Source organism: Anopheles cruzii, chromosome 2, assembly GCF_943734635.1.
Source record: "Anopheles cruzii chromosome 2, idAnoCruzAS_RS32_06, whole genome shotgun sequence".
Lineage (NCBI taxonomy): Eukaryota > Metazoa > Arthropoda > Insecta > Diptera > Culicidae > Anopheles > Anopheles cruzii.
Window position 1 is genome coordinate 9781517 of NC_069144.1, and position 19900 is coordinate 9801416.

The 19900-nt window shown below is 50.5% G+C and overlaps 1 protein-coding gene across 1 annotated transcript; it reads left to right on the forward strand.

Annotated features, from left to right (window-relative positions):
* Positions 1-331: 331 nt before the first annotated feature.
* On the forward strand, positions 332-8840 carry LOC128277591 (uncharacterized). Its single transcript, XM_053016070.1, has 4 exons — positions 332-389; positions 591-2201; positions 2278-4133; positions 4208-8840. Exons 1-4 carry the CDS (start codon positions 332-334, stop codon positions 8636-8638), a joined length of 7956 nt encoding a protein of 2651 aa, XP_052872030.1. The 3' UTR covers positions 8639-8840.
* The last annotated feature ends 11060 nt before the right edge of the window (positions 8841-19900 follow it).

The following is a 19900-nucleotide window of genomic DNA, read 5'->3' on the forward strand; positions in this document are numbered from 1 at the left end:
ACAGGTTTGGGGAAGACAGTGAGTAGCACCGGCATTCCGACACCCAAGCTGCCGCAGTCTTCCGGTTTTTTCGGACCCGGAGCGAAGCGGCACACGGCATTCTGTTGCTGTCGCTGCTCAGGGGGGAGGGGGAACGGATGAGTGGTCAGTGGCGACGTTTCGTGGCCGGCCTATGCAAACATTCTACGTCCGCTGGACATCGTCATCGTCGCCGCCGTCGCCGTCGTTGTGTCGTAGAGAAGGGGAAGACCCTTCGCCAGCGGCTCCCGGTTGCGGGGAGTTTCGGAGTCATCTTTCGAAGCACCACAGCGGCATCTAGCGCATCAAAGCAATGACCGAAGCGCAAGCCAATGAGTACCTCCGGAATCGTTTGTGGCAGAAGGCGAAAGGTGAGGCAACGCTAAACGCTTTTGTTTTGAACAATCTGCAAGCAGCGCCTACTTTGGTGGTGCAGCACACGAAACATGTGTTCTCATTTTGCAACGCCTACTGCACGTTGCAAATCGTTAAAACTATTTTCGGTCTAAATCAGCGCAAGCTGTGCCATTTTCTCCGCAGCGTAACCTAATTCGTTTCCGATTTACTTGCAGACATTTACGACACGATCGTTGAGGCGTCCGTAAGCGACGCCCCGTCCGGGGCCGGCTCGACGTCGTGCCGGCGACACTCGAGGGAGCAGGTGATCGCCTGCCTGTACGGTCGCACCGAATGCTGCCTCGAGCTCGAGCAGTACGATCAGGTGGCCCAGGATTGTGTCCGGCTGCTGCAGCTGCTGAGCGCAGGAGAATGCATCCCGGGCACTCCATCACCACCACCGCCCCCAACGCCGCCGCCGCCGCCGGCAACGTCCACCGATTCGCCCAGCCCGACACCATCGTCCTCCTCGTCGACCGGTTCGTCTTCGTCCATCTCGACGAAGGCAACGTCCGGATCGTCTGGAGGCGGGACTCAAAAGACCAGCCCGACCGCTACGACGAACGGTGGAAGTGCGGGCGGCGTCGGTACATCGTCGACGACGACAGCGGTGGCGGCGGTGTCCTCCGGCAGCACCGAGTCGAAGATCCGCAAGCGGCTCATACACTCGCTGTTCAAGCAGCAAAAGTTTGCCGAAGCGGAGGTCATTCTGCAGGAGTGGACCGCGAACCACAGCCACAACCAGGATATTGACCGGCAGCTGAACCGGTTGATGGGGCTGCTGCGGTTGGCTTCCGGGGCTGGCGATGAGGCCGGTGATGCCGCGGCAACGGCCGCTGCCATTGCCGGGGCGGCCGTGACGAGCGACACCGAGTGCAGTCCGGCCTCGTCGACCGAGTCGTTCGTGGCGTCACTGCTCAACGACGAGTATCGGCACATCGAGACGAAGCTGGAGAACCTGATCCTCAACAATCTGCCCGCGGATCGCTACACCAAGCAGCTGTGTCGGATCGAGAACCAGCTGAAGTTTAACAACACCGGATCGCCGCCGGACTGTGGTCCGGAGCAGCAGGGCAAGAAGCAGCAACCGGCAGCACCGACGTCGGCTTCACCATCCGCATCGTCATCGTCGACGTCGTCGTCATCATCGTCATCTTCTAGCAGTCACCATCAGCGCGCCGCCGTTCCGATGGCGGACACGGAGAAGCGCAAGGATAGCAGTGGAACCGGCAGTGGGGAGGAAAGTGGGAAAATTGTGGCCAAAGCAACGCCATCATCATCGGCAGCGCCATCGACTTCATCGACCAACAACAACAACAGCAGCAGCAGCAACGCCGGTAGCAGTGATAGTAAAACTAGTGATAGTAACCGTAATTTATTGAACGAAGCAAACAGTGATAGTGAGAAGAAGGCGACGACGGTGGCAGCGACGGCGGCGACAGTGGTTGCCAGTGGCAACAGCGGCACCACCACCAGCAGTAGTGCCGCTCCTGCCGAACGCGACCGGAAGCCGGGCATCGGTGCTGCTACTGCTGCTGCTGCCGGCGCGAAAAGCGGCGCGGTCAAGTCGACCGCGTACGGCAAGGAGCAGCAGGTTAAGGGAGGAGGCGAGAAATTGGCCGCCCGAGGTGTGGGTGCTTCCGGCAAAGCGATGGCCGCGGCGGCGGCGGTCGACAAACTGAACAGTATTACCTGCGTGTACTGCACGCTGTCGTTCGCCGATCGGTCGGAACTGAGGGCCCACTGTCAGACCGAGAGCCACCAGAACATCATCATGTCCGACGAGGGTAGGTCCCGGGGCGCACGAGTTCTTGCGCTCCTTCTCATCCTCTCTCTGTCTCTCTCTCTCTCTTTCTTTTGCAGGGCGCGACTGGAAGTGGCGTCCACCGCCGCGCGGCTTCGTGGCCGAGGCGTACAGTTTGTGCGAGAACTTTCGCGACAACCAGAACTGCCACTACGGGAACCAGTGCGTGGAGGCGCACGGTGTGGACGAGCTGAACGAGTGGAAGGAGCGGTTCGAGTACCGGAAGAAGAAGCTGCAGCGGGCGCGCGACAAGGAGCTGTACGGCAAGAGCTACACGGAGCAGCTGCTCGAGCGCTGGGTGCAAGCGCCCAGCCCGGACAAGGTGATGCGCGAGAAGGTGGAGGGCGTCGAGGACAGCTGCTCGCACGATCTCGTGACGACGATCTCGTCGAAGGTCAGCAAGCGCGAGTGGTCGTTCGTGCTGAAAACGAAGCGGCCCCTGCGCGCGGTCGCCCTGCTGCAGGATGCCCACCGGAACCACTTCGTGCTGAAGCAGATTTGCCCGGGAGGGGCCAGCGGCAAAAAGAGTGGTACCGGCAGCGGCGGCGGCTCGGGTGCGGGGAAGGGACCGGGATCCGCGGCGGAAGTGGAGCTCACCTCGGAACAGGAGTGGATCGCCCCGGTAACCGGTGGGGCGACCCCTGCTGCGGCGGCACCCGAAGGGGCAGTGAGTGCGGTGATACTCGAGCACCGGGTAAAGGTGGGCTTTAGCACGGAGATTTACGGCACGTTCCGCCAGACGGTGGTGTTCGATGTGGGCAAGGAACCGGTGCTCGTGAAGCACATCTGCGTCGATGTGGTGCCGGTGACGGAGGTCGACAAGATCCAGGAGATCAAGAAGGACATCGTGATGTCGACGGCCGAGCGCTGGGACGAGACGAACTCGGAGGTGGCCGAGTTTACGACGGCACCGATCGCGCACATGCAGACGGCGGCCTACACGGCCGATGCGGAGCGCGAGAAGGAGCTGCTGGTGCGCTATCCGCTCCCGAAGGCGTCCACGTTCGTGCTGACGCAGTCGACGATCACGGAGAAGCGGCTGACGCGCAACAACTACCGGAACCGCATCCACGAGCTGCTGTACGTGGAGGAGATCGCGCGGTACGATCAGATCGCGCGCTACAACCTCACGACGCGGCTATCGATCGTGACGAACTACCTGCTGACGCCGAGCGGAATGGCCACGAGCACGGCCAAGTACTCGCACTCGGGCGAACTGTTTGCGCTGATGAAGCTCGGCAAGGACGTGTCGGAGGACACGTCGGCCGGCCGGCTGATCCTGAACAACTGCCAGGCGGTGTACATTGCGGCCAAGGAGCAGCCGCCTCCGGGCGAGAAGCGCCGCGTGTACGAGGCGGTCATCGAGGACAAGGGCAAGAACATGATCTACATGAAGGTGTCGGCGAAGGCCGTGTCCGGGCTGGGCCTGAAGCCTGAGACGGAGTTTCTGGCGGACATCCAGTTCCAGCCGAACCGGCTGACGTACTGCGAGTGGCACCAGGCGATCGACAAGATCGCCGACTTTCGCCTCATCTTCCCGGAGATCCTGGCCGAGCCGAGCATCCCGTGGACGCCGCAGCGCCAGTGGGACGCGGCGCTCGATCCGAAGCTGAACTCGAAGCAGAAGGAAGCGGTCGTGGCGATCACGACCCCGGTCAGCGTGCCGCTACCGCCGATCCTGCTGATCGGTCCGTTCGGCACCGGCAAGACGTACACGCTGGCGCAGGCGATCAAGCAGCTGCTGCTGCAGGACAGCACGAAGATCCTGATCTGCACGCACTCGAACTCGGCCGCCGACCTGTACATCAAGGACTACCTGCACCCGTGGGTCGAGGAGGGCATGGCCGAAGCGAGACCACTGCGCGTCTACTACCACAAGCGCTGGGTGGCCACCGTGAACAGCATCGTGCAGAAGGTGCGTGTGATCGTATGGAGCCTGCTTTTGGCCTCCCCACCGTTGACCGTTCTTCTCTTTCCTCCCTTTTGCAGTACTGTCTGATCGATCTGAACATCAACATGCGCAACTTCCGGCGGCCCTCGGTCAAGGACATCCTGAAGCACCGGGTCGTGGTGGTGACGCTCAACATCTCGATGGAGCTGGCATCGCTCGATCTGCCGAAGGGCCACTTCACGCACATCTTTCTCGACGAGGCGGCCCAGGCGATGGAGTGCGAGGCGATCATGCCGCTGGCGCTGGCGGGCGAGCGGACGCGCATCGTGCTGGCCGGCGACCACATGCAGATGTCGCCGGAACTGTTTTCGCACTTCGCCAAGGAGCGCAAGCTGCACGTGTCGCTGCTCGAGCGGCTGTACGATCACTACCCGAACGACTTCCCGTGCAAGATCCTGCTGTGCGAGAACTATCGGGCGCACGAGGCCATCATCAAGTTCACGTCCGAGCTGTTCTACGAGCAGAAGCTGATCGCGTCGGGCAAGCAGCCGCGCCACGAAAAGTTTTACCCGCTTACGTTCTTCACGACGCGCGGCGAGGACGTGCAGGACAAGAACTCGACCGCTTTCTACAACAACTCGGAGGTGTACGAGGTGGTCGAGCGGGTGTGCGAGCTGCGCAAGAAGTGGCCGAGCGCCTGGGGCAAGATCAACGACCAGAGCATCGGCATCATGACGCCGTACGCCGATCAGGTGTTCCGCATCCGGTCGGAGCTGCGCAAGCGCCGGATGGGCGGCATCAGCGTGGAGCGCGTGGCCAACGTGCAGGGCAAACAGTTCCGGGCGATCTTCCTGTCCACCGTCCGGACCCGGCGTACGTGCCACAGCAACGACGGCGGCGCCGGCGGCAGTGGGGCCAGCACGGGTGGCCGCGGTGGCAGTACGGGCGAGGAGGTCGACTATGGGTTCCTGAGCAACTCGAAGCTGCTGAACACGGCCATCACGCGCGCCCAAAGTTTGGTGGCCGTCGTCGGTGATCCGGTGGCGCTCTGCTCGATCGGTCGCTGCCGGAAGGTTTGGGAGCGCTTCATCGAGATCTGCTACCAGAACAAGAGCCTGTTCGGGATCACCTGGTCGCTGCTGCGCTCGCAGCTCGATGGGGTCGAGCTGAAGAAGACGTACGTGCTGAATCCGCTGGCACCGGAATTCATTCCCCGGGCCCTCCAGGGCGAAGCGTACCTGCGTGATCAGGCGGCAAGCTTGGGCAACGTCGTCGTTGGACCGGGCGGTGGGCCCGGTGCCGGTGCTGGTGGAGGTTCGGTGGCACCGTATCACTATGCCGTGCATCAACTGGGTGCCGGCTCCGGAGGGTCCGCCCATCACCACGGGACACATCCACAGTCCGCCGGGGGGAGCCACCAGCAGCAACCGCAGCAAGCCCAGCAGCAGCAACAGCCACAAATTGGCGCCCATCAACACGGGCCGCAGCATCCGCACCAACCAGCGGGTAACCAGCAGTTCCACCAGCACGGCGCCGGTGGTGGTGGGTTCCCGGGGCTGGGCGGAACCGGTGGGGTGCCGAATGCTGCCACAGCTGCCGCTGCCGCCGCGGGTTTGATGCGCAATCCACTCGCGCTCACACCGTTCGTTGGCCCGGCCAGTGGTGCCGGTGGACCCGGTGCCGGTGGAGTGTTGCAGCCTCACATGCAGTCCCAACAACCGCAGCCACCCGTACCGCAAGCGCCACCGTCGCAGTCGCAGCAGCAGCAACAACCATTTCCTTACCAGAGTACCCTCTACTACTACCAGCAGCAGCAGCAACAGCAACAACAACAGAGCGCTCAGCAGCAAACACTCCGCGGTGGTGCGATCGGGGCCCCCGGTAGCTCGCTGGTGCCCTCCCATCCGTCGACCCACGCTGGTGGTCCTCCGCTCCCACCGAACCTGGTCGTGCCGCCAGCGAGCGGACCGAGCAGCGCCGGTGGGCTCTGGGGCGCGGCTGGATCGGCGGCTGCCGCCGCAGCTGCTGCTGCGGCCGCCGTTGCCGGCGGTGGCCACTTCCCGATGGTGGCTTCACCCGGAGGCCGTAACACGCCACCCGGATGGCGGTTGGCGGCGCAGAAGAACGCTCCACCCTCGATCCGACCGCAGCTGTCCCAGCCGAACGCAGTATCGCATCTCGCAATGGCCGGGCTTCCACCGGGTCGTCCGCCACCGATGCTGGCCGCACCACCAATGCGCAGCCCAACGATCGGTGCCGGCTCGCAGCAACCACAGCCAGGGGTCCTACCGCCACTGTCCTACTTTCAGCAGCAACAGCAGCAGGCCAACAAAGGCGTTCTCATGCCCGGCGGGCAAGGATCCGGCGGACAGACCGTGGCGTCAACGGGTGGCGGTGGCGGTGGCTTTGGCCTGTACCACCAGCACATCGGTGGTCCCCTGAACGGCCAGCAGCAGCAACAGCAGCAGCACCACGCGATGGCGTCCCGTCCGCTGCTGAATGGGCCGCTGAGTCCGAGTGGCTTCCCGCAGCAGCCGGGCGCAAACTTTGGCCCGCACGCGGCCCAGCCGGCCAACGATCTGAGCTATCTGTCCGGGCTGCAAGGTGAGCTGATGGCGATGGCCGCCTCGAACCGCATGCCTCCGTTGGCGGGAGCCAACGCTGCCGGCCAGAAGCTCAACCCATCGCTCCACCGTGCGGCCAGTGGCGTTGGCGGCGCCGGCGGCGGAGGCGGCGGTGAGCTGTCGTTCGTTGGTCTCGACAAGTCGTCCGATTTTCAGTTCCTTCAGAACGTGCACTTCCCCGAGTTGCGCACGTCGCAGCAGCAGCAACAACAGCAGCAGCAGCAGCAAGGTGGCCACCTTCAGGCGCTGCAGCAGCAACTGCAACTACAACAGCAGCAGCAACAGCAACAGCAACATCCACCGCAAATGGTCGGGCCCGTATCGGTCCCGGCCGGCGGTCCGGGAGCGCTGGGCCACCACCATCACGGCCATCCGACCGACTTCAGTCATCTGTTGCCACCGAACATGAGCTTCATCGATATGGCGCTGCAGACGAAGGAGTACCAGTACTATTGGTTCATGAAGCTGATGGAAACGAAGGGTCTGGAGGCGGCCCACAAGTTCACCGACATTTTGCGCCAGGTGCCGACGGCGGTGGCGGCCGCCAACCAGCAGGCAATCAAGCCGCTCCCGCCGGGCCAGCAGAGTGGGCTGAACTTGGCGACCCTCAAGGGGGGACCGGGCGGCGGTGGCGGATCCGGCGTACCCGGTGCTGGTCCCGGTGGTCCCGGGCTGTCGTCGACCCAAACGGCGGATCTGTTTCTGGAGAACTTACTGAACCCGATCAAGGATCCGTTGCTCGTCGGGGCCGGTGTCGCGAGCGTCTCCAACCCGTCTCTCCACTCGAGCGTACTGGCAAACGGAAATGGTGGCGGCGGTGGCAACGGAGGCGGTGGCGCACCGAAGAGCATCCTCGACACGGTCGATCTGTTCGGTGGGCTTGCGTCGGGTGAAATCCCCTCGCTGATCGGTCCATCGATCGCGTCGCAATCGAGCCAATCGGTCCCGCTCTACCGGCGGCAGGCGGGCCAAAACTATCAGCCCTCGACATCCGGTGGTTCCGGGTCGGCCCCGAGTGCCGACTCTTCGACACCCGATCTGCTCGATTCCGTGCACCTGCACCAGCAGCAACACCAACAGCAGCAGCATTACGGTGTCAACATGCAGCAGCAGCAACAGCAACCGTCGCTGGTGGAGCAGCAGCAGCAAAAGTTCTTCTACCCATCCTCGGACCACGGTCACGGTGTTATGGGCAATGGGAATGGCCTCTCGTTCGGCGGTAACCCGTTGATGGAGCAGCAGCAGCAGCAGCAGAATGGGTTCCCCACGGGTGCCGGGTTCACTTCGATTCATAACATAGCGGCCAATTTGTTGCAACAGCGGCATCAAATGCAGCAAGGATTGGATGGCGGTCGGGACTTTATGCAACATCTGTCCCACCATCAGCAGCAGCAGCAGCAGCAGCAGCAAGTGGGTGGTTCCGGACAAACGCATATGCATGACGATCTGCTGCAGCAGCAGCAGCAGCAACAACAACGGCAGCAACCCGGAGCCGGTGCTGGAGGTCACTCGATCCTACCGGTCGTCTCATCGGCAGCCCATGCCACGTACGCCAGCGTGCTGAGCCAGGGGCAGCACGGCGTGTCGCAGCTGGTCAACAACCATCACCCGCACGGCAACGGCAACCATCACGTGGGACAGCATCTGCAGCAGCAGCAGCAACATTTCGGCGCTCAGCACAGCGGCATTGACGGGCTGAAGCAACAGCATGGGAAATTGGAGCTCTCCGACGATACGACCGGATCGGGCCAGAGCGGAACAGGGGCGGCAGCAGTCGTTGGGAATGGTAACAACAACAATAACGTTGGCGGCGGCGGCGGCGGCGGCGGCAACAGCAACGATCCTTTTGCGGCGCTCCGTAATCTCGGTGGCAAAAGCAATGGGCTATATAATTACTTCGCCTAAAGCGAGGCCGTTCCGGGCGACACACACACAGGCCTCTGATCCGGGGTTTGGCAACCTTTCAACAGTACAAAATGAACAAACAAAAAAACATGGAAACGAAGTGGAAGTTTCGGTTGGTACAGAAAGTTGCCTTCTGGGTTGGATTGGGCTTGGACCGCAAGAGAGTGAAAGAGTCACACAGGGAGAGAGGGAGAGGGAGGGAGAGAGAGAGAGAGAGAGAGAGAGAGAGAATAAGACACACAAACCGAGTCTTGACGCTGAAGGCGAGGCGCCGCGCGGGTGAGAGATATTGTTTCTTAAAGTAAAACAGCAACTCTACTAACTCTACATAAATATTGTAAAACAAAGAGAGAGAGAGGAAGAGGCAGCAGCAGGAAGCGTGAACATGAAGTGAAACGGGTCGAACGGACCCGGGCACAGCTGGCAGAGAAAAAATGGAAAGAAAACGTATAAAAAAAAAACAACAAACATAAACGAAAAATCACCCAAAAAAAGGAAAAATATTGCAAAAAAATCCAAAAAAGTTATGTCTACTTATGGTTTATAGATGTTAAAAGGGAAAAATAAGAAAACAAAACGGAAGAAGACGGAAATAGAAACTACGCAACACATTGACAAAACAACAAACAACAACAAATAACAAACAAACATATATAATAATAACATACATACGTTCACTATATTGCAACAAAATGGGAAATGTGGAAGTGAAAAAAAGGAGCCGGCAAATCGGCATGAACATTAAATTGCATGAGAATTTGTAAAACACAGACACACGCACACAGAAATGGATCAAAAGAAACATACAAACACAGCTGCTGCTGGTGGTGATGTGAGCAGTGAAAACTGAAACAAACCACAGACCAGAGAACACACAGACACACCTGGTTGCCGATGTACAGGAGGGAACACTATTAATCTGTAAACATGTAGTAGCCACGGGCACATTCATCTCGAACACGGCACCTCACGGCAAACGGAACCGAAACGCGGCGAGCGGAAGGATTCGAAGCATTCAAACACAGCCACACTACACACACACACACACACACACACAGTGACCCTTTCAAGACTCTGGAAGAATGATCGTAACGATTACACTGTTTACTCGATTAGTTGTTTGCTTTATTCAGTACTCTACTTTGGTTCGATTTTGTTTGTGTTTTGTTTTACATTACAAATTATACTCACTCTACTACTACGTGTCTACTACACTACACTACTTTTGAATAATTTTCTTATTTAATTTGGCACTACTTGCTACATTATATATTACGTTTGATTTAGCGCATACATATTATAAACATACTCCTAAAACAACTGCGGTTCACATGAAGCAGAAATAAATTATGTCATAATGATGATCGCTTTCTTTTTGTTTTGTTTTTTTTATTTCCTTTTTGAGTTTATGATTTGATCGACTGAAGGTATGTTACTTAGCTTAGTGGTCGGATCGAACTAATCCGTAAATATCTGAACCCCGATAAACTTTATGAAGATAGTCGAGAGTGGCGTAAGAAGAGGGGGCACGACTAAATCAGGAAAGGTGCTCCATTTGGAATGGTTTTCGGTTGGTATTTAAATGAGTTGCACCCATGAGGCAGAGGAACGAACGGAATATAAACATAAAATGACAAAAAAACAACAAAAATATAACAAAAAAATTATAACCATAACAAAATGAGTCACCGTAACAATATTGAAAAAAGAAATGGGTAGCAGCAAACCCAAAGGAAAAATATTTAAAAAAAACCAACAATCCCATATTCATGCAACGGAGCAAATCCTGGAAGTGAAAAACCTGTTGCAGAGAAAATGGGCGGAAAATGATGACAGAAACCGAAATGGAGAAGAAACAAACGGTCATCACTAAAAATAATGTGTGCATGAAACGAACTTCACCCCACGATTAGAGGTATATAATATGTATCGAGTAAATGTAAACAATGATAAATGTATAAATGACGTACGTACGGAGACATGAACCTTAGATGGGCCCATAAAACCATTAGCGTGGCAAACAAAAGAAAGAAGAAAACAACACAAAACTCCCGTTCGAATGAATATCTGGGGGTCAAACGAAGCGTTAAAAATCGATTTGACATTAATCTGTAAGCGATTTTTTACGCTTCGTGTGGTCCCCCAGTATGAATGTAACACAACTGTCTGACCATGTCTGAACTGAAAGTCTTATTTTCGAAAATATTACATTCGAGTCCCCCCCCCCCGGCGATCCGGCCTCGAAGGCTGGCGCGCGGGAGGGCAGTATATACACACACACAGACACACACACACATACACATGTACACAGCAACACCCAGGCACACCAACCGACCCACAAAACACATTGGAACATTGACGGAGTAGTGGCCGGTAGTGGCCGGAACAAAACGGAAGTAACAAAATGGATGAGAAAAATATATTTAAATGAAATGCTAATGATAAGAAAATCGATATGACCTATTTATATATGTATGTACTTTTTAAACAGGAATAACACTGTAATGTGAGCAAGCATTGCACACACAAAACCATGTACACGAGAGAGGGAGAAAGCGGGAAAATGAGTTCCGGTAAACAAACTGGTAAATCGAAAGGCATCCGCATCGAGTAACAAACTGATCAAGAAACGAAGTAAAAGGGTTGATTAGGCGTTTGGGACGCAGGTTGGCACAAGACAGTGAGAAAGTCAACAAACAGAGGCGAGTGGAGAACATAAGATGGGATGTTACAAGAACCTGAAGGAACAAGGAACAGTGCAGAGTAAGGTCAACGTACCGAATGATGGGAATGATTTGATGCAGCAAAACCCTGTGTGACCCCTAAGGTGCATACGGGTCGGCGATAGTGAACAAACGTGTATACCGAGGATGCCCCAAAACCCACTAACCCCACGAATGGAACACACAGATTAACTATTCGAACACATCGTTTATCGTTTTCTTTTCCCTTTTACTTCCTGTTGTCTTTGGGAGTGTTTTGCGCATTACTTAGACCACGGATAAGGCTTTGTTTGGTCAGACCCAACCCCTCTAACACTAAACTTTACCATTGCATTGCACGAGCAACACACCACGAATGCAGCCTAACGACCAACCAACTATGTGAATGTCCAAATTTTTGGCGGGTGGTTTTTGTCCCGTAAGAAGGTTTCCTCCCGCGCAATCGATGGCAAACACGACCCCCTACTGCGAGATCGTCCCGTTATTTGTTCGGTTAATTTGCGGTTAAAGTTTCGCAAGGAGCCACCAGCTCGGTTTAGATTGACTAGCCATGAGTTTAGTACATTTGTCCGTCCTCGTTTTGTTCGTTTTCCGTTCGATTGCACACCGTTTCAAGCAGAGGAGCGTAGTGTTATGGACTGAAACAGGAAAATGCGACTTATTTGCATTGACAAAGCAAACAGCAAAAAGTCACCAGTGGATGGACTTTAAAAGTGAAAAACACGCGAAACAAGCTCGAACAAGATCTGCGTCTGCGTTTGAAAATAAAGAGAACAATTTGAGTAGCGAAGTGAAACGCCGCGAAACGTGCTGTGTGTTGTTTATGTGAGAAGTTTATTTATCATTTACTAATTACATCCGTAGGTCAACTGTGTGGTGGGTAAGTAAAAAGTGGCCAGTAGAAACCGTCACCAATCAAGATTTCAGTTTTCTGAGGCCCAAATAATCACTCCAAATGGATTCCGCTAATCCTTTGGCTAGTCCAACAACGTCAGGAAGATCTCGGACAATCGGTCAATCGACGATTTTTGAGCACCAATTTCAAACATTTACCAGAATATTTCTCCGTCCCCAAAACTCCCACCAGCTGGTTCGATGTGCTTGAAAACAACCCGAATTATGCTGAATTTTATGTTACGTTTGTATGGGAGCCACATATCTATTCACATGGAGAGCCTCACAGAATGGAATCGGTCATTTTGACTTGTTTTTATTGGAACTGAGTTGGCCACAGCAAAACGAAAACACGTGAATACTTACGCTATGGACAGCACCGGAAAACAAATAAAATCATGTTCAAATTGTTGTAATTCCGGTGATTCTATTGAAACAGATTACATGAGTGTCTTTTTACTTGAATCATAACACTTAAGTTTTTCTCCTTTCGAAGCTGTTCCTTCTTTCCACTACGGGTGTCTTTCAGTTCGAAGCACTATTGTCGATGGGATAGAATCGTTCCCTACGATAGTCGATTCTACACGAGGGCATCAAGGGAGGGATAGTCGATTCTACACGAGGGTGTGTATTCGTTCGAGAACAGAAACAGACACCGGCCAACACTTGTCGATGGTCAATCTTTTGAGCAACGGGAACATTTTCGGTATCTTGTTAAGGTTCACGGTATCCGTTAGCTTCAAACGTCGAAAATGTAGCGTTAGGCGATGAAAGAGTTGGGAATAATTTATTCTATTAAACATCACGATTGTAACCATTGGTTGCTCTCTCTCTCTCTCGGATGCAAAACAAACTTACCCCAAAACCAGCTATTGTCAAGCACCGAACGCTGCTGTGCTGAGTGTAAAAAATGTCATCATTCGCGTTTCCCCAAGTCTATTAATTTTTGAAATTTAAAAGTCTCAGCATTTTCTGCTTCGTCCTGCGAAGGAAATCAAAGCAATTATAACTGCGCATTTGTAGCGACGAACATCTACAAACGGTGGCTCATCTTACCGAACATCTGATTCCTACTTCTAAGTTCTGGAGACAAGAAAACCTCTCGCAGATAAATTGTATCACATAAAAATCGGAATCGACGATCTTGAGTTTCAGACCGTTTAACCATGGCGCAACTTTAAAAAGTTTCTCGCACACAAATCTAGGATACTTCACAAACAATTCCACGAGTTCGAGAGACTTGATAGATCCACGAAAAATGTTTCTGCACACGTCTCCCTCTAATGACAGGTACTGCAGGAAATAGCACATTGAGTAAAATATTGGTTTTTGCGTTTCATTTGCTTACCGTCAGCTTAGTTAGCTGCACCAGCGATTCTAAATAACCTTCTTGCGGATTTTGCATAAGAAGGTGTAAATGTGACAGCTCAGGACAATGGCTAGAAAAAGATGCAACCCATTCTAGCGGAATAGCGAAGCGGATGGAAAGTTTCCGAAGGAAGGGGTGCCTTTGAAAAAAAAACATGACTTCTTCCTTTTTCTGTATAGATGTGTAGGCCCATGGCCAAATCTTCGAGGAGTGGGAACGTTATCTCGAGAAGAGGAAAAACATAGTTGGTATTCAAATGATGCACATGAACTAATTTTAACTGCTCGCTCAGGCTTTTCCATGCTTCCAGTTCAAAATCATTTCCACAGTTCATGTAAAGACTCTGCAAATTTGGCACACTCCTACGGAAATAGTCATTTTGATCGATTATTGGCCCGGCAAAACACCGCGATTTCAACTTCGGTAAAACCGGGACCGGTCCATTCAGTTCGCAGTTATGGGTAATGGAATCAAACGACAAATGCTGTAGCTCAAGAGTTTCCAGCAGAAGCAACCGTAATTGCTCGGAAGTTAGAGTACATTTTAGGTCCAACATTCGGACATTAGGCTGTGGGATGTGTAGTAACCGTACTAAGCCTTCAAACTGGTCATCTGGCCTCCGCGGTTGACGAATGTTGCGGTAGTTTCTTTTTGTCTGTTACAATCACAAGTTTTAGTATGGAAGAGATAAGTTTGTTTCGGTTTTCGTTCCTTCGGTTCATTCTCGTTTTCTTTCTCCCTTTTGTTCGCCCGCCCTCCGCCTTACCCCGGCAAAATGGACGATTGGCATTTGGGTTTTAAAATTTGAATTTATTATTGATTTTTTCACACGGCACTCACTTCGTTCAAATCGGTGTAATGCCGGTAATTGAAACAGATTACATGGGTGTCTTTACTTGAATCAAAACACCAAAGTTTATCTCCTTCGGAACCTACGTCTTCTTTCCATTACGGGCGTCTTTCATTTCGAAGTACCATCGCCAACGGCGTAGAAGCGTTTGTTGCCACAATCAATTCTGCAAGAGGGCATCATTTTTTGTAGCCATTTGACCGCACCCAGAGACGCCGGGCGTTCCTCGAGGACTAGTCTCTTTAGCAAAGGGAACTTTTCCGGTATTAGTTCAAGTTCATCGTCCTTTATTTTCAAGCGTCGAAGATGAACCGTTTGGCGATGGAAAAGATTGTAAGAATTTAATCAGTTAAACATCACGATCATGACCCCTGGTTTCTCTTTTTCTGATAGAATATACACTTACCGAACTATGGCGCATTGTCAAGTAACGAACGTTGTTGCGATGAATGTAATTAATGTTGCTAAGCCCAAAAAATGTAAGTTCCTGCAAGTGGTCCAATCTATCGAATCGTACAGAATTGTCGGCTGCAGTCTACGAAGGAAATCAAAACAATTAAAACGGGGCCAATTTAACAATTATCGAGGACTAATCTTACCACAAAACCCATGTCCATTACTAAATTTTGGAGACAAGAAAACCTCTCGCAGATGAATTGAACCTCCAAACTGTTGCGAACGCAATTTTTGAGTTCGATAAAGTTCAACTGTGGCGCAACTTCAAACAGGTTCTCTAGCAGAACTCGAGCTGGAACCACTTCCAATGCAACTGATTCGAGTTGTTTGAAATCTCTACGAAACATTTTTCTTTCCGCTATTCCTTGTAATGAAAGATGCTGTAAAAAACAACATATTAGGTAAAATATTCCTTTTTGCGTTTTGTTTGCTTACCTTCAGCTTAGTTACTTGCACCAGGGACTCCAAAAAACCTTCTTCCGGATCATCTATAACAAGGTGCAGATGTGTTAGCTCAGGGCAGTAGCGAGTAATACATTCTACCCTTTGTAGCGAAATAACCATGTGTAAGGAGAGTCGTCGAAGGAAGGGGTGTCTTCGAAAAAAATCATCACCTCCACTTGAAGCTATCTTTTCAGACTTCATAACTGGGTACAGATCTTTTGCTATGGTAAGATCTTCTAGATGTGGGAACGTTAGATCGAGAAAAGAAGTCAAGTATGTTTGATAAACCTCATTCAGATGAATGAGTTTCAAGCGTCCACTTAGATGTTTCCATGCTTCCAGCTGAAAACCATCCGTACAGCCCATATAAAGGCTCTGCAAATTTGACATACTCCTACAGAAGATGTTAATATGTTCTTTTGCTGAATCTTTTAACACCAGCGATTTCAACTTCGCTAAAACCGGGAACGGTTCATTCGTTTTGATGCCGAAGTGCATGTAAGTCTCAATCTCCAAATGCTCCAGTTCAGGAGCTTCCAGCAGTAGCAATCGTAATTGCTCGAAAAGTACAATACCTTCAATGTGTAACAGGACATTAGGCTTTAGCGTGTGCAGTAACCGTACTAAGCTTTCAATCTCATAATCGCCCATCCACAAACGAACGTTGCGATAGTTCCTTTTAGTGTTGGACAAAAATTCACAATCGGGATTATGATTCACCAACATCACACGGTCCATTCTCCGTCCAGAAAAGGTCAACTCTGACCAACGCCGGCAAACGAGGGACGCTAGCTTCAACTCGTGCACATCGAGGTTGTCGAAAATCGTGCATAGAACCTGCAGAAAACAAACACAGTCAGCTACATTTACTTGAAATTGTGTAGCACTTACTTCATCGGGGAAATCGTTTAGATTCATCTTTTCGGACGAATGTTCACTGCGCAAATTGTTTTAACTGAAAAGGGCAACCGATAACAATGGAGTCTAGATCCGAACGTATTAAAAACCGCGTTGGCAGAATAACTGTCAAAAAGACAGGATTACTCGATCGCAGTCCAGGGCTATAGTCTTACATACAAATATCATCTTAGCAGGCTTCGTGTACTGATTAACACCTTAACAAATATTTGGCAAGCTAAACTTAAAAATAAAACATTTATATATGAGAAACATAACAAATTAATTCAACCTATCTACGGATAGAGTTTCTTTCCGCGGGTCCTTAATGAAGCATAAAATATCGTGCAAAGTTCCTGTTACAATCACAAGTTTTAGTATGGAAGAGATAAGTTTGTTTCGGTTTTCGTTCCTTCGGTTCATTCTCGTTTTCTTTCTCCGTTTGTTCGTCCGCCCCCGCCTTACCCCAGCAAAAAGGACGATTGGCATTTGGGTTTTAAAATTTGAATTTATCATTGATTTTTTCAAACGGCACTCACTTCGTTCGAATCGGCGTAATGCCGGTAATTAAAACAGATTACATGAGTGTCTTTTTACTTGAATCATAACGCCAAAGTTTATCTCCTTCGGAACCTACGCCTTCTTTCCATTACGGGCGTCTTTCATTTCGAAGTTCCATCGTTTCTTTCGTTTCGAAGGCGTCTTCGTCTTCGGGCGTTTTTCGTTTCGAAGTACCCCGACGTCAACGGGGTAGAAGCGTTTGTTGCCATAATCAATTCTGCAAGAGGGCATCAATTGATGTAGCCGTTTGACCGCACCCAGAGACGCCGAGCGTTCCTCGAGGACTAGTCTCTTTAGTGAAGGGAACTTTTCCGGTATCTGTTCAAGTTCATCGTCCTTTATCTTCAAGCGTCGAAGATGAACCGTTTGGCGATGGAAAAGATTGTAAGAATTTATTCAATTTAACATCACGACTTTGACCCCTGGTTCCTATTTTTCTGATATAATATAAACTTACCGTACTATCGCGCATTGTCAAGCAACGAACGTTGTTGCGATGAATGTAATTAATGTTGCTAAGCCCAAAAAATGTAAGTTCCTGCAATTGGTCCAATCTATCAAACCGTACAGAATTGTCGGCTGCAGTCTACGAAGGAAATCAAAACAGTTAAAACGGGGCCTTTGTAGCAACTAACGTCTATAACCGATGGCTCAACTTACCACTTCTTTCACGTTGACTTCTAAGTGTTGGAGATACGAAAAGTTCTCACAGATAAACTGTAACTGCAAAAGATCGTGATTGCCTTGATTGATTTTCAGACAGTTCAACCGTGGCGCAACTTCAAAAAGGTTCTCGAGTAGAACTCCAGGATGCCTCACATTTAATTCAACGAATTCGAGAGACTTTATAGCTCCACGAAATATTTTTCTGCCCATTTCTCCCTGCAATGACAGGTGCTGCAAGAAATAGTATATTGAGTCAAATGTTCCTTTTTGTGTTCCTCTAGCTTACCTTCAGCCCAGTTAGCTGCGCCAGTGACTCCATATATTCTTCCAAATCTGCATCTACATCTTTTGGTCCGTCTATTGAAAGATGCTGCAAAAATAACATATTGAGTAAATTTCTTTTTTGTGTTTCATTTGCTTACCTTCAGCTTAGTTAGCTGCTCCAGCGACTTTAAAAAACCTTCTTCCGGATTGTTTAGATTAAGGTGTAGATAAGTTAACTCACGACAGTGGCGAGTAATAGATTCAACGCATTCTAGCGGAATGCGGATGGAGAGTTTTCGAAGCAAGGGGTGCCTTTGGAAAAAATCATTACTGCTTCCTGAAGGTAACTGTACTAACATTAGATAGTTATTTTCATTCATGGACAAATCCTCTAGGAGTGGAAACGTTGGCTCGAGGAAAGGATCGATGTATTTGCTAAGAAAAGCACGCACATGAGCTAATTTCAACTGTCCGCTCAAGTGTCTCCATACTTTCAGTTCAAAATCAGACGCACAGCTCATATTAAGACTCTGCAAATTTGGCATGCTCTTACGGAAAAAGTCAAAGCGATAATCTGTTGACTGGATTAACTTCAGTGATGTCAACTTCAGTAAAACCGGGAACGGTCCATTCGTTCCGCAGTTGGTAATGACACCAATCGACAAACGTTGTAGCTCAGGTGCTTCCACCAGAAGCAATCGTAATTGCTCGGAAGTTACATCAGTCAAAATATCTAACACTCGGACATTAGGCTTTAGCTTGCGCTGTAACCATACTAAGCTTTTAAACTGATCATTATCATCTTCGTCCCACTGTTGGCGAATGTTGCGATAGTTTCTTTTTGTGTTGAACAAAAAATCAGAATCGGAACGTGGCCTCAAGAACACACGGTCCATTCTTTGCTCGGAAAAAGAAAGCGTCGACCAACGCCGACACACGAGGGACGCTAGCTTTAACTCGCACACATCGAGGTTGTCGAAAATCGTGCATAGAACCTGCCCAAAACAAACACTTGTTAATCAGTTACATTTGCTTGAAATTGTGCATCACTTACTTTATCGGGTAAATCTTTTAGATTCATCTTTTCTACGAATTTTCTCTTTGCAAAAACTGATCTGTATTCAGACGACGATCGAAAGCAATGGCGGCTAGATCGAAAAAGTACTAAAAACCGCGCTGTCAGAATGAATGTCAAAAAGACAGGATTAGTCGACCGTAGTCCAGGGTTGTAGTTTGCGTCATGGATATCGTCTTAGCAGGCTTCGTGTACTGCTTAAATCAAAACACCTTTAAAAATATTGGGCAGACCAAACTTAAAACTAAAACATTTGTATAACATTTGTAACAGAAGGAACAACCTAGCCGAAGAACCAATCTGCCAAAATCCGCACCAAACAGTCACTAGTTGTGGGTGCATTGGCTTCTCTGGCACGATGTGTGGGTTTTCCGAACCACGATACTGCGTAATAACATAGTCACTTTTTATATTTATATTATATTAATTTTTATATTTCCCAATTTTCGGCAACCAAAAATGGATTTTATACATAAATGGCATGAATCAACCATTCAAATAAAAGTTCAAGCATAAAACATTATTACGTCGGTTTTGTTATATAACCAAAAAGTTTGCGCCAGTATGACCACCCTGTATAAGTTTTCCTCTCCTAGTCCTCCTAAACACGTCCCTGTCGATATTTGCAGATCATGCAGATTGCACAGCTAATTTTGCGTACCTAAACGCGTGTATACCAGATAAAATGTTGTTAATCACTTTCACATGCAAAGCAAACTAAAACTTAAAAAATGTTCGAAAATTTTTCCCAAAACTCATCGGTCCCACCATCAACAAAATCATCGGTTGGTAACAACACAATGTTGGAATACTAGATCGCACCAATGTGCACACCGATCATGCAATGTTTTCGATTTCTTTCAAGCTACGTCGTCGTATCGGCGAAAGGAAAGCCTCAGTGAAACACAGTTTAAAAGACGATCCCCTTTTTTGTGGTTTATTTTATCCTTTCGGGTTTTTGTTTCGTTTGTTCGTTCTAAAGTTTAGTGAGTGTATGAGTGTTTGTGTGTGTATGTGTGTGTGTGTGTGTGTACATATTCGTTTTGCTTCCATTTTCACAATT

What these genes read in the sequence shown, in the direction of transcription:
- LOC128277591 (XM_053016070.1), top strand. Translation starts at nt 332, where the DNA reads ATGACCGAAGCGCAAGCCAATGAGTACCTCCGGAATCGTTTGTGGCAG. An exon ending in TTTGTGGCAGAAGGCGAAAG is followed by an intron (nt 390 to 590) that starts GTGAGGCAACGC and finishes ATTTACTTGCAG; the next exon opens with ACATTTACGACACGATCGTT. An exon ending in CATCATCATGTCCGACGAGG is followed by an intron (nt 2,202 to 2,277) that starts GTAGGTCCCGGG and finishes TTTCTTTTGCAG; the next exon opens with GGCGCGACTGGAAGTGGCGT.